At 46.4% G+C, this 15,000-nt stretch overlaps 1 protein-coding gene across 3 annotated transcripts in view; it reads right to left on the bottom strand.

Annotated features, from left to right (window-relative positions):
* The window catches only part of RALGAPA2 (Ral GTPase activating protein catalytic subunit alpha 2), a 135,165-nt gene that overhangs the window by 10,392 nt on the left and 109,773 nt on the right, over positions 1–15,000 (bottom strand). For all 3 annotated transcript variants that reach the window (XM_075089687.1, XM_075089685.1, XM_075089686.1), the window contains one exon: positions 6,263–6,384. In XM_075089687.1, coding sequence (XP_074945788.1) covers positions 6,263–6,384 — 122 coding nt within the window. The remainder of the gene's footprint in view (positions 1–6,262; positions 6,385–15,000) is intronic.

The raw sequence follows: 15,000 nt of genomic DNA, 5'->3' as shown, positions 1-15,000 counted from the left end.
GTCGTCTCTGCGACTGTAACAAGTGCTCCTGCGGGAGGAGGGACGCGCCTCCACTTGGTCGCTGCTTCATCTTCCAGCAAAATCGTGCCTTTGTTTATAGCGTCCATGTGTTGTCACAGAAATCATTGTGATTTCTCAGTTTTGCCATTAAAAGATCCAGAAAGTGGATCAGAATTGCTGTGTCACGTTATTTGAAGATGCTCACGTGGGTTTCCCTGCATGTGCAGGAAGGAGGGAGATAATGGAAAATAGGGAACGGATTCATTCCGTGTGTCTCGCTCAAAGGCGCCTCTGGGGAGAAAGGGTGAATTTGGGGTTTCTGCAGAACATCCTGACTTTCCTCCTTCATTAAATCAGGTAATTATGCTTGATTCAATTGAAAATTTCATTTGGCACCTTTTCGTTCTCTGCTGTCGAGCAGCTACCATGGGCCAAGAGACAATTTCACCAGGCAGGCAGGGACCATCGGCCACCAGTCCCTGGCTCTTCAGGACGCTGCGGTGCAGGCAGAGCCTCAGCGACTTCCTAGGTGGGCTGGCAGCTGCCGTGGGAGGAACACAGTGGTGGGAGACCGCCATATTTCAGAGCCAAGGTGTCTGAGGCTGGCAGCGACAGAGGTAGTTACAGACCTGCCGTTTCTGCCGGCGAGTATGACTTAGGAGTTAGGTGCAGACAGCAGCACGGTGCTGAGAGCCACCCAGCGCGGCGTTCAGTTGCTGAGCACTGCGCGTTCCTGTGGTGGTTACAAAGTCCAGATGGGTGGTAGCTCTGTGGAAGAGGGGCAGGAAAGCCGATAACCAAGACCACAGCCGGCTGGAACAGGCTGCTGACCCAGCAGTGAAGGATGCTCCAGTTCGCTGAACATCAGCTGTAAGAATCAGCTGGATTAAACAGAGAGGGGAAGCAGGCCAGGTCCCTGCACCTCCTCCTGAATACTCTTCACAGGGAGGGGAAGACCCCAGAGAAACACCTTGAGTCCTGCCTCCTTTGGTAACTCTTCCCACTCCTCTGCTCCACCTCCCTGAGCTTCTCCTCTTTGTTCACTGCCTGGACAACCTCTACAACGGCAGCGTTGGGCACCTACGATTGCACGTTTTCCTGCTCACCTACCGAGAACTAAGCTGACGCACCTTGCACCGAGCTCTGCGCTAACGCGTCGGCTTCTCGTGCCTCCTCCCGTGCTGAAGGGCGGCGCCGGCGCTGGGAAGGAAGGGCTCGGCGCTGAGGTTCAAGCTGCGTCAAAGCGCCGCGTGTGGCTCCGCCGCAGCGTCCCGGTCCAGCCGGTCACAACTGCCAGATGGTTTCAGCACCGCCTCTTCTCACGGTGGAAGCAGCTGAGCAGCGGCTCTTCGCTGCCAGGGCGGTCTGGAATTTTCTACGTCCCAGTTACTAGAAACTATTTTTTTTTTTTTTTTTTTTTCAGTTTCAGGCAACACTGTCATATTGATCAAACCCAGCACTTGGCATGTGCTGCGTATGCTGTAATACCATGGCACAGCTACTCGTTCTCAGATGTGTGTATTTTTAATATTCAGCTCTATGCGGATTCCCTAAAAATGTGCAAAAATATTATACAGAACCTGGACAGACTCTTACTCCACCTCGTACACAGAACTGACAAAACATCCTATGGGTTTTCAAGGAAAATGCACATAGAAGTAAAAAAAAAAAAAAACAAACCCAGAAAAACCAAACAACACCGAACGGAATCACTGCTCAGTTAGCATTAAAAAGAACATAAGTCTGTTTGAGACAACAGTTACTCCGGGTTTTGTTTTGTCTCAGTCAAAATTATATTTTAAAATCACATGGCCATTTGAAATATTCCTTTTGCTTTAAAGTGGGGAAGATAAAGCTCAGCACCTAGCAAGGAGTGTTTTAAAATAAACCAAATCTCGTCTGTTGTACATGCAAGTATTTTCTACAAGACATTCGTGCCTGTAAAAGTCTGGAGACAAAAGAAAAGCATGTGTCACCTTTTCAACAAAAAGGCTGCAAAATCTCAGTTTTATGTAAATAAGCAGGCATGGCTTCCAAGGCTTTAAAACCAGGGAATGCTGAAAACGTCTATAGTTCCTCAACTCAAGTGTTGCTCCTGGGCAATGCTATAATATTCATTAAAGAATCCATTTATCAACAGATACCACATGTCAGAGTTTTCCAGCACAGTTTTCCTGACACTCCACTGAAAACGATGCTTTAAAAAAAAATTAAAATGGAAAGCAATAATGCGAGATGATTTTGCCGGCCTGTTTTCTTCCACAATAGCCATTAGCAACTAAAAAAGCAAAGATTTACACTATATCCTTTCTGATAACGTCAAGCATTTATGCTTTATTTTCCAAATCATTAGCATGCACAAGAATGACCTCATGGTGAACAGATGCACTTGGATATGGCAGTGATTAGATCAGTCCTCTCAGCAGTCAAGTGTGCCCATTTCAATTAACCCTTTGAAGCACTAACTGCAAGTCTACGCTGCTGAAAAGCAGGTTTGTGGGCTCTCTTTAAAGTGGAAATCTGCCCTTGTAAGTATAAAACGCTCAACTATAAATCCTTCTCTGGTGGAAAAGCTATCCCTTTTCCTTTCTAGAATACCCGTCTACTTCCAGTTCCTAAGGGTTAACATGATTCTGGCTTCTGATCTTAAATGAAAAAACCAAACAACACGCTCTTTTTAGTCAGCAGAGGTAATTAAAGTTGGAACGCTTTTGTAGCTGTTTGTGCCTGCTTCATTTTTATGATTTTTTTTTTTTAAAGTACACACAAGTATTTTGTTGAATGACTGCTTTTCTTTTTGGCTGAGGGAGCAAGAACAGAAGAAGATAGCAGCTTAAAACCCCATCCTCTAAAACGAGAGAAATCTGCAGAGGGAAAGGATAAGAATAATTCAATAATGTTGGATTACTGAGGATTTCCTGGGCTGACTCTCATACCCAGCCTAATTAAAATACAGCATGTAATGTACCAGTTTAACAACAAAGGACCGTATTCTCATCTTTTGTTCCTAATCTGCACATCCCCTAAATGAGTTCAGGGATGTCCGTTCTGCCTACCAGGCTGCATTTTCAACGCCGAAGATACACAGGGCTATCCCTGGTACATACAGGGAGTTTAAGGCTCCACTTCTGAAAACAGCAAAAGAGGTCACTTGGACAGTTTTTGTGCACAAAATGCAGCACCTGCAAGACTATTTGTGATATGGGAGACTAAGCCAGGGCGTTCTTCAGGAAACCAACATCCCACCTGAATCTAGGGGAAGCATCCCTAAAGGCAGCATCAGAAAACAAAAACATTTAGTTCAAATAAACAGATCATCGTTAATAATACACCAATAATGTGTGTGATTAACAGCTGCATATTCAGTTCATCTAATGGTCTTGATTTGCTTCTTATACCGCGTTAACAACTAAAAACAATCTTAATTTTCATGAAGAGCATACCACTCATTGGCCCTTCCTATTGTGCGCACGTATACACAGCGATGATAGGATTACAATTTGGTGGTATTAAGAATAAGATCAGAGGAGAATTAATCTTACATTTACCTGAAAAGTTTAAGCTAGTCAGGGTTAGTAGCATCAGCTGGCTTGTTACTTGAGAAGGGGAAGCACAGACCTGTGTTAGCTCCATACATTTATTGCTCAGTGATTCATTTTTTCTATCTGAGAGCAGAAATTCCCCTTTTACGTGATTAAAAATGCCATCCATACTTCTTAGGCGGCAGAGGGCCGATTTTGCAGGCACAGGACAGGTGAATCTAAGCCTGGAGGAGGTCTAATCACCCGTGACACAGGGGGACAGGCTGCACGCTGCAAAACGCAGGGCTGCCGCCGCTCACGGCCCGCGACCGTCCTGCTCGCCCCCGGCTGTGCCCGCGCCGACGGGGGAACTGGCGGCTCCAGAATAGTTTTTCATCCCTTTCTAATCATTAACGGGGACGAATGGGTGGCTGCAATCTCAGCCAAACCGCAGCTGGGCTGGTGCTTTACTTCCGGGCACTGCCGGCGCGTTGGTAGTACCCGCCAGCCTAAACCACCGTCAGCGGGAAACAGGCGAGGCTGAGGCAGGCGCTCCCTCCTCGTGGGACGGGGACTCGCCCGAGCGGCGGCTGCCCGCGCTGGCAGCAGCGGCGGAGCTGGGAGGTTGGCGACCACAGCCTCCCTGCCGATTGCCAGGACGGCATTTGATGGAAAATACTTGCTAATGGAAACGACTGACACAGCTCTCGGTAATATTCGACTAAATATGCAAGTAAATCAGTAGGTGACACGAGGAGGCTCTCTGAAGCAAGGATTTTGATGCCAGAAGCCATGACAGGCCTCCAGTTGCTTTGTGAGCATGAAATAAAGTCTGACTTTCAGAAGTCCAAAAATCAGGACCTGACTGTGGCAGGTCTTAAAAAATGAATAAAATCTTGGAAGCTTTAAAACACATTCAGGCACGAATGACTTAACAGCGTTCTGAAAAACTTAGGTAGATATTAGGAAACATTTTAAATATTTTTGGCATACAAAATGTCTCACAGACTTTAGGAAGTGTGACGACAGTATTATCAAATGAATCTGTCCTTGCTTGGGGAACTAAATATGTATATCAAAAGATCACTGTGTGCTGCAAGAAGAACGCTGAAACTGAATACAGTCACGCATAGAGCAAAACATTTAAAATCCATCAATATATCTATATTTTTATTTGCTGATACGTCAACAGATAAATGATTCAAAGTGCTAACAACACTGGGCATGAAATCTACATTTCTATTGAAACTGATAATTTTTTTTGCCTCAGACTTTTGGCAGGGTGTATAAAAGAATTTAATTCACAGCTGTTCTACTTTTTAATGTAGAAAACATTAATCAAAGCTTTAAGTTATAAGCTTTTCTAATGTTGTTTAGTATTCCAGTTCAACAAAGATCAATAGAGGCCATCCCTGTGTTTCTTGACGCCTCTCCAGGAAGCAGAGGCGCGATTATGTAAATAGCACCGGTTCCCCTTTACTCCTGCCAGCTTGCTTATCTCCAAAGCCTTCTGCCTGCTGCTACTGGCGACCAATGCAAGGACATGCATATACCTCTTATCTCCTAACAAAGCTCTGGAAGCTCGAGGATTTGAGCCAGTAACGTTAAACAATGATGCACGGCTGATTTTATTTGTAAGTGATTTATTTTAGTAAATTTAATTTCTTCCTCCAATTTTTCAGTTTAGATGGAAGATATTTGCTAACAAGTCAGGCTAAAGAGAAATAGAGCAGGTGTCCTGCAACATGTATATAGGTTTGAAATAATCTATTAAACAATCTGAAAGAGTAGCAGGGAATAATTAGAAAGTGCCTGTTTCACCCTCTGAGTGTAAAAAAGGGATTAAGGAATCTTTGTCAGGGAGTCCAACACACGGTGACCATATACTTTCTGGAGGCTGGAAAAACAAATCTTGAGGGTACCAGAAATCTGCATTTCAGAGTCAAAGCTTCCTTTCAGGGGTCATTTACTTAAACTCAATTAAAAGAGCAGAGTAGCGGTTCCTATCTCACTGACTGCGTGCTAACTTAAAATCTCGACAGGGCACATAAGGAATAAATTCACCGAGTCCAGCGTCACATTTTCATCTTTCAGGAGGGCTGATGAATGATGAGTGGCATTAATGTGTGCGTGCATACATATCCACGCACGCACGGACATATATCCATACATACATGGAAAAAGCCCCGAAGAGGTTCCAGGCCAGGTGTTGGAAGGAAGCCTGAAATTTGCTCATCTATATTTAAGGGAAATGTTAGCATATTGCACGCTGCTCTGATTTTCTAACAGAACACCGTTCTTACATTTCTTTTGCATTAATCCCTGACCCTGGCATCTCAGCAGCATAATCCCCATTTAGCATTAGTAGCAACGGCTTCTACTGCGAGGAACTATTTTTCGATAAGTAAGCACCGATTCAGGCATAGCTTTTGAACAACATATTCCCAGCTCAGCAAGAAACCCACACTCCTGAATGAACCAGAGCACATTACTGAGAGAAAGTTCATTAACCTTGCTAGATTCGGGGGTTAACAGGATAGCTGAAGAAAGGAGCAGAGTGAATAGCTCTGATGCAAAACAAATTAAAATGAATGTCATCATTCCTTTTGATATTCATTAGTTGATTCAGGGGAAGAACGGTCTTCTTAAATTTGCAAGCATTTATCTACAAAAAACAGGTGTACATCTGCTGCTCAAGTGGTTCTTAGCGCTAAAGAGAAGAATAACGTGCGGAGACTCACCAGTTCCACCGAGGGAGTAGCTGGGAGAGGGAGAAAAAACCTGAGCGGCAAAATCCTCAAATGTCATTACTTCTTTATGGTTCTGGATTATTGCTTCGAGATACAGAGCTCTTTCTTCATAACTGCGACAACCAGGTTAAGGAAACGTGTGCGCAGAGTAAAATGCTGTTACACGATGTCCACGAACGGCAGCACTTCAGACCCAGAGTGACACTAACCGGGCCGTACACGGGCATGGGAACGGGGGGACCGAAACCGCCCAGTGCTGCTCAACGGTTCTGAGCGCGAGTGATGAGGAGTCAATACACTTAATGTCTTGAAATTAAGGGTAATACCTTCGTGAGGCAAGGGCAGTGACTCAGGAGATCCGACAGATTGCTAAAGTTACCGAGGGCAGAAACAACCCCCCCGCCCCGACTGCAGGCTTTTTTAAACCGAAACCCAACTTCAAGAGACAAGCTGTGGCATTACAGAAAGTGCCTGGTACACAATATTCCTGCTACAATGGCCTTGTCAGACTAGAAAACTGATTAGGTCGGAGAAACAAGCTACCGGGCAGAGGAGAAACCCCCCCCCCCCCATATTTATTTGATCACTGCACTTCTGAGAAGAAATTAACCGTAATGAACACAATTCCTGAAAGTGTGAAGTTTATATTTAAGGCAGGTGCTAGAAAGTGTAAAGCCTTCTGTATCCCAAATAAACGATGCACCCTGGAAAAAACCACCCCACAACTTGCATGCATTATAGTCTGCATAATGCAGATGACAAAGCAATCTAAAATCAAGACTATTTCCTTTTAATTAAAACTCGGCATCCTGGAACACACAGCATTCAAATGTGTAATCAAAAACCAGTCACCAATAAAACTTACAAGCGTAACAAGCTGAAGCAACTTTCCAGCTGTCTTAATAGGACCCCTGCTTGCGGCAGCTTTTCACAGCGGAGAAAGCAAATCTTTTCCTTTTGTGTGCAGCTTCTGTTTTCTCAGAAGGTGAATCATACACTCCCAATAACAGGATAACGTCTGAAACAAACCTACAATGGGCTGAAGAACCTCACGTATGACTTTATGAATTAATGCTCGCAGGAGCCGGTATGACATCTCATTCTCTGCTTCCTCATCTAAAACAAAAGTTCTGAGATCCTCATTGTGCTTGTGTTACGGGGAAATGCACTCTAACTCTGCAAGGCTGTTATGCGGGAGCAAAGGCCAATTTAAATTTAGAAATTGGGAGCAGCGAGAGTAACGCCAGTGACACCATAATGCAGGTGAGGGTATTTGAAATTGAAAAGCATTACTAATTAATATTGAAGTGCCATTTGTGACTTTCGCTACATTAACAAAAACACTCCGAAACATTATTTCAAAAACAACAAAACAAAACAAACTGGCAGAGTAAAGCGGTATTTAAAAATAGGCCACAACGGTCTAGCGTTCTTCCTCAAGGGGAATAAGCAAAGCGCGTCCTAATTGTACGCAAGTTCCTATAGGCACGGTGCTAAAAAAGAAAAAAAAAGAAAGAACAAAAAAGAATTTTGCTTTTAATGCTAGCGGAGGACGATTGAAATGTGATAAATCTTGTTACAAACTTCCCGTGGAAGCCTGAAGAAAGAAAATCAATACGTAGCATTTCAGAGTTTGCACCTGCTGACAGCGTTATTTGCTTAGTTTTTCTCTCCCTTTTCCCTAAGCCCAGGAGAACGCATTCCTGATAGCGCAAGCATTAGCCCGCCTGCGCTTGGGGCTGGCCTCCCTATTATGGGCTGAACTCCTGATGACTCTTGTTAATGAATAGGCTGCCAAACTTCCTAGGAGAGGAGGCACACGCCTGGGCCCTATTCTAAAGGGACTGACGGATGCCATTCACTTCTCATTATGAAGACGCATATTCCGCGGCGCGCTCGGCTGTTGCCAGGGCGGTGCGGAGCGCGCGGCCGGGCGAGCACTGGCCCCGCTAACAGCGGGATGCGGGGGCTGCGCGGCCGTCTGGCGAACAGCCCCTTCGACACGGAGCTGGCACGTGCTGGCGCAGCGGGAACAGACCCAGGCGTGACAAATTGCTGAAAGGGCTCGGATAAACTTGCGGCTGACGACCACCTGAGCCTGCGGACCGGCCATCAGCGCTCGATTCATTGCGCAGCCTTTTAGGCTGTGGTCTGCTTGTGGGCCGGCTTTAAACAAGGCAGGGAGACTATAAAGGCTTTTCATGCTATGCCTAATAATATCCTGCTGTTTAATGAAAGACCTTGCACATCTAACACATAAGCATACAATGCGCAGAACAACTGCTAACACACCAGCAGTTTGTACCGATTTTGCTAAATATTGCACGGAAAAAGAGAGCGAGGAGATTTTGACCGCGTTAGCTTTACATCTCGTAAAATCCTTATTTATGAGATGGAAGATGCCCCTAACCGCACAAAAGACTGGGAAAAAAAACACTCAGCCAAACAGCTGGGCAGCTACAGGAGAGGCATCTGAAAAATAACATACTGAGCTGAGTTTAAGCCAAGGTCCAGGAAGCTGTGCAGATCGATCGGCAGCTTGAGAGGCGTACGAGGACGCTCCCAATCCAGCGTCGATCTCGCGGATTAGAAAGCGGACAGCAGTAGGTGCCGACAGCACAGACTCGGCGAGGGCGAGCGCGGCATAAGCCGGCTCTGCTTCGCCACCACCCTTCACGGCTCAGCGCGCTCCTTACGCCTCTCCCAGGCTCCCTTAAGCACGAGCGCCAGGAGCACCTGGCAGCACGGTGGTCCGGCTGTACGGGCAGTGAGCGAGATGCTCGTGCTGATTTTCACTTACAGCCTGATCTCAAAAGCGTTAAGGCACTGAAGGAAAATATCTCTGTTTTAACACACGCATTAGGGAAAGCAGTTTGGATTCATTTTTTTAAAAAAAAAAAAAAAAAAGGTCAACTAAAGTTTTACCGAAGTTTAGGAATTTCAATGCAGGCATTAGGAACATAATAAGCAAGCTGTGAGAACCCTCTGAAGAATACCTCCGGCCTGTAAACACAGGTCAAGAAAGCAGCACGCATCACGAATACCGCCCGATCTCTCGCACAAAGTCTTTGTTCTGTAACTGGCTCAAGTCGCGTTTCCCGCATGCAAACACAACCGCCGTTTTGCTACCGAGTTGTGCTTATGTCAGGAAGCTGTAGGCATCGCTGCGTCAGTCGCCTGTCAGACATCTGCAGCCCCAAGCAACGGCTTTTGGGGATCTGAGGGAACATAACGTACCCAAGGAACAGGAACGTGAGGGAGATGGGGGGCGGAGGAGAAGACTCAGCATTTGAAGACCATTTGTACAGGAGCGGTCTGAAACAGTAGTTTTCAACTGCAGCCTCAAGAAGCTTCGTATTTATCACCGCGTAAGAACGCTTTCATCCAGGTAATCACTGGTGCAATACCTGATCTGTCAGAACTGCAGCCCTTGTAAATGTGCGGTGCCTTCATCCTTAAGAACAGCGATGCGATTTTACTTACTTACACGCGTTTGAGTGTTAAGCTGAATCTTTTTAATATGAAATTTGTCATCTCTGTCCTGTGGGCTTTCAGCACAGCGTATCTGACAGGAAGATGCCCACGGACGCTAAGCCTCATTGCATTGTTCAGGTCAAGCCGACATGCGCAGAGGGCCATATAAACTACTACTTTTTAAAGAACGCACCACATACATCAGCAAATCCCGCTCCTCATAGCTCATTGCTATGCTCTGGGTCGAGCAGGGCCAGGAGAAGGCCTGAAGTGCCTGGCTGGCTTTTCTACAGAAGCCTCAAGGCTAGACTGCTGAAGCGAAGCATGCAAATCATTTTCTGAAGGCGGCCTGGCTGCAGAGAGGGTGGGTTGTGATCTTGAACCCTACCCCGGTGAAGGAGCTGGACAGCTGGCTTCCCTGATTAACTAAGCCCCCATTTATCTGTAGGTTTTGGGCGTCCCCTGAGATCTTCAGATAAATGGAGTTATACCAGACATTCAAAGGAGCTGATCAAAAGCCGCCTCTTTTAATATGTATGGCAATTTGACCCACCTCGTCAACGACTGCATTATTTTACATTTTGCTTCTACCAAGGCAAAACTCCACAGCAAAATGTTTTCAACGGGCACAAGCATTTTCATTTATTGCTTATATTAAATGATGTAGAGAGCTGCGGCAAGGCCTGAATTATTGGCCATGAATATACATAACTGTGGGAGACCAGGAATTTAGCTCCAATTTGAATACAGCAATCAAATCTCAGTATTTGAATATTATGAGCTTTTATAAACTGCTTTATCAGTTTATCAGTTATTTTAATAGTTCAGCCATACAACGTAAGCTGTTTGAAGAAAACCTTAAAACGCTAAGATTAGCTATTTGCAATAAACCGTTTCATCTTACTGCAAGCAGTAGGATGATCTGTGAACTTCTGTGGTGAAACACATGCAGGACCTCCTTCCAGATGGAGAATCCGAAAGACGACAAAAGGTAGAACTTTTTGAAAATTCACCGGAGACGCAGGTACCAGCCAGTGCACGGCTCTGACCTATGAGCACCCCTTCTGCATTCAGCCTCTACAACGTAGAGCCAGTTTCAGACACACGTTTTAAAATGTGAAGACTTCAAAGAGCCTTCAAAGTCCCTGTCACCTGGGTCCTGCAGGTGAACTGAGCCATCCTGGGGTCAAGATCTGTCCAACGTTTCCCTCTCTGCATGTACACGCAACATTAAACCATAAATCTACATATTAGAAGAAAGGAGAATATAGTAAATGATTATTCAAACCGATCCTGAAAATTTCGAACTTTTGCTTATTAACCCTAACTCTGTGCTGACCGCAAGCAAAAATACCAGCTCCCCATCACTGCTGAGGGGATCCCCACCGCTGGCCGTTGGGGCCAGCAATTCCTTCCCCACAATATTTTTAGAAAATAAAAACATTTTGGCAACATTTATATAGTCTCACCAATAAACGGAAACAACTGTGTATTTTGTTGACACAACACCCTCTTCATGCAAATAAAAGTCAAAATTATTTGTGGGTTTGTGAACAGGCACAGGGAGAATGGACTGGCTGCGCTCCACGGCTCGCTGTTTGCTGTGTGCCAAAGCCAAGGGGCTCTAGTCCCAGGACTGGAACCCAACCGCTCGGGCCCACAGGGAGCACACACTGAAACAACTGTTCCTCCAGCTCCAGAGGGACTGCCAGGGAAGTTAATGCGGACTGTTGGCATGAACCTACTGCAATTCCCATCTGTGATGTGCATCCCACCCTGAGAAGGGCTTTCGGGGCATCTGGCCAGTGGAGAAGCTGAAAGCATAGAGGTAGACCGCTCTTTCCAGCCCAGCAGACATCAAGGCTGTCTGCATGTCCACGTGCCAACTCCTGCTTCCACCCAACTGGGGGGACTTGAAGAAAGGGAAAATCTGTGAACTTACTGTTCAACGCAAGAAAGGATGTTTCCCAAATCTACGCTAGGGCTTTCCAGCCTCACCAGTGCTTATGCAGGTGATCACACAGGTAGTGTGTGGACAAGAGCAGGAGTACCCGTTTTGCAAACAGCCGATTCCTTGGGCAGGCGTGACAGACCCTAAGGCAGAGGAAACACAGGGCTGTGGTGAACTTCTGTTTTACTGACTGCCCTTTCAGGGTTTCAGTACCAAAGAACTCCTGATAAGCCATTCCTGACTATTACACATACTTCAGTATCCTCCTAATTTGTAACATAAGAACCAAAGAGGGTTCCACAAGAAGGGTTTGCTCCTGACACCCTGATAGCGGTTTTGAAAACAAACAAGAACGTAAATGTTTGGGACTTACCAAAGCAGAATAAAGCAGGGACCATAAAATTGAGCTTAATATAAATGTATTGGTAGATGACCTTTAGGCACCTAGTTGTCCTCCTCAAGCTCTGAGCAGGACAGAGCTGCAGTGCTTTTAAAATGTTGTGATAGGCAATTTCAGTGTGAAACTCAATATGCTCGATTGCCATCATTTACGGTCTAGTGACTGTCACCACTGCATAAATTTAACTGAAAAGTTTTGGGGGAATTTTAGTAACATATATCCTTCATTGAACAGGTGCAATTAAACTATACCTGTCAACAGCTGCAGATTTATGTGCTGCTTTTTTTTTTTTTTTTTTTCAACCAAAGCATCTGAGATTAAAACTTTACAGAGTGACGCATGTCTTAAATTGGCCAACGTAACACGTCAGGCACGTACTGGATGAGGCCGACTCTGTGTAACCGTCCAACTCAAACCAACGGGCTGTGTGAGCGGGGGGCGAGCCTGGCTCTGCTGCCCCATGGCCAGCCCCCGAGAAGGCCATCTGTCTGCGGTGCAGCCGCGGGAGGCAGGGCTCCATGCTCTCCCTCAGCGGAGCGGGGCTGGCTGTGCCAGGGCTGCTGTTCCTCCTCCTTATCCAGAACGGGCAGATGATCCTCTGCTGCCAAAACCAAGAGCTCATCCTCCCTGCAGCATAATTTTCCTCTGCTCTGCCGCCCCTCAGTGCGGAATCGCACAGACAGGCAGCCCTCTTCTACTGCTGTGCTGGGGGGACTCGGGGGATTTCCAGTTGCGGGGGATGGCTGGAGCACGGAACGCCCTGGTGTACGAGAGACGTGACTCTCACTGAAACCGACAGGTACAGAGCGGTTTTCAAACGGATTTCTCATTTGTGGAGCGTTTGCCCAGTGCCTTGGCACCGTGTCTGGAGCTCTGCCACCTCCCTCCCCCCAAATGAGACCTGGGTCTTTGCACAGGATTACAAAAGAACCTCAGTCCTGACTGATGGAGATGGGGCTTCAGATACCGCCATAACACAAAATAAAAAATAACGTGTAATTGCTTCAAGTAGCACGGCAGTCTGCTACAACATTTTCCAACGAGCGCTGCGCAATACATTCGTTTCCTCACAGACGGTCGCCGTTAATTGCTTTAAAGAGGACAGTGAAACAACAACAAAACCATGTTTCACATGGTTTCAAACCATCTCTGTGGAAATCGAGTAACCTAACAGCAAAACCACACCGAAGGTGCCCCGAGGCAAAACACGCCGGCTCGTGCTCTCCTGCGCGGAGCCCCGCTCTGGCGCTTGCTCTTGGCTCCCGTTGCTCGTTAGGTAGCACGTTGCCCAAGGTGTGCTGCGAACCACCAGCCTGGCAGAAGCACTCGCCTGCCGCTCTGGGATATCAAGAATATGTGGCACATTAGTCATGCCAAGTGCTTCAGGGAAGAATTTTGCATTTATTATGAATAAGGCAGAAAACAAGCTTTCATCTTAATTTACTACTGCTCCTCCTTGTGGGAAGCCCCTGGGAGCAAATACATCGTACCACTACAGAGCAATCGTTTCGTAGCCGGAGTGAAGGAACAATGGGTTACTTTCCTGATATAATACAACTCTCTACTTTAACGGCACCCATGTTTGTCCCTATCTGAAGCTTTTTTTAATTCTAACATAGAGTACTTGTGACGGTCTCCTATTGGGTATTCCTGTTTGTACAGACACCTGCTCTGCTGGGGAAAAAAAAAGTTAGAAATGGACCTCACCTCTGAGTGAGAGCTGTGCTGTCATTGAGATCGCTCCTAATACAGCAGAAACGAAACACTACAGCAGCGCACAAACCCGTGGCAAAACTGCCAAACGCACCCGTGCCCAGGAAGATGTCGCCGTACCTTCTGCGTTGTACAGACATCCCTCTGCATATCCAAGGTCCATTTAGCAGCCACACTCCCTGCTTCTCCATATGGATAAGGCTTTGATTAAAATATTGCAATTGATTAAAATGATGACATAATTACCTGCTATCGGTTCTCGCAGCAGAAGCCCCAACTGGTAAATCATTCCACGGGGCACACAAAGAAGCTAGTTCTGTATTGCAAGAACTATCGTGACTTCAGTTACACAAGTTTTTGGCTAGCAAATTCGTGGGGCATGACTCCCACGATACATATTTTCTCTGTATATAGTTCCCTACCCAATCCTGACAGATACCCTATAGGGACAGAAGCTGCCCAGGTCTAATTGAAAGTCACCTTCCCAGTGCCCCAGAGCGGAGAGACGGAGAGGCCCTCTCTCCTGAGCGCAGCAGGGTGAGTCACCTTCTGGCCATCTCCTCCAGCAAAGCACTCACCCAGGGAAAGAACCCGAGACTGCAAAATTAAAGGTGGGTGGGAGAGCCCCACAAGATCTGGCGGTCTGCCCGAGGCAGCGCAGGCTGCAGGAGGAGATGGACCTTCAAAAGAGCCTCATTAAGAGCAGAGCCCGGCCACGTCTTACCTTTGCCTATGCACTGGGCGGGAGCTTATGAAAGGGAGCCGCTGCCATGCAGAGCCTTTGCCACGCGGGGCTAGAAGCAAAGCCGCCCGACGACTGCGGAAAGCAAATCCCTAGGTCGTATTTTCAGAGAGATCATTATAACACCCTAGCTGTCCCATTTTATCAGTGTATGTACAGCTGCCGATGCTCATGTTCTGCAATTATCTGGCTTGTTCCACAAACGGGGTGATCATCAAGGGATAAATAACTGGAGGAAAGGTCACATGTTACTGAGCAATGCTTCCCCCGTGCTTTGTTGCAGCCTTAATTTTATTCAAACACTAACAAAATGCACCTATTTCAGTAATTCCACTAATGAGCTGTTACTTTTGGACATCTTAGGAAAAGGGCAAAGGTACAAAGGTTCAGTTATTTGTCATTTACTTATGCCTTCCAGTTCCTTCAAATTGGCCGCTTGAACACACAGG

The sequence above is a fragment of the Phalacrocorax aristotelis genome, chromosome 3 (assembly GCF_949628215.1).
Source record: "Phalacrocorax aristotelis chromosome 3, bGulAri2.1, whole genome shotgun sequence".
In the NCBI taxonomy this organism is placed as follows: domain Eukaryota; kingdom Metazoa; phylum Chordata; class Aves; order Suliformes; family Phalacrocoracidae; genus Phalacrocorax; species Phalacrocorax aristotelis.
The sequence above is the reverse complement of the archived record's forward strand: the minus strand, read 5'-3'. Positions and strand labels throughout refer to the sequence as shown.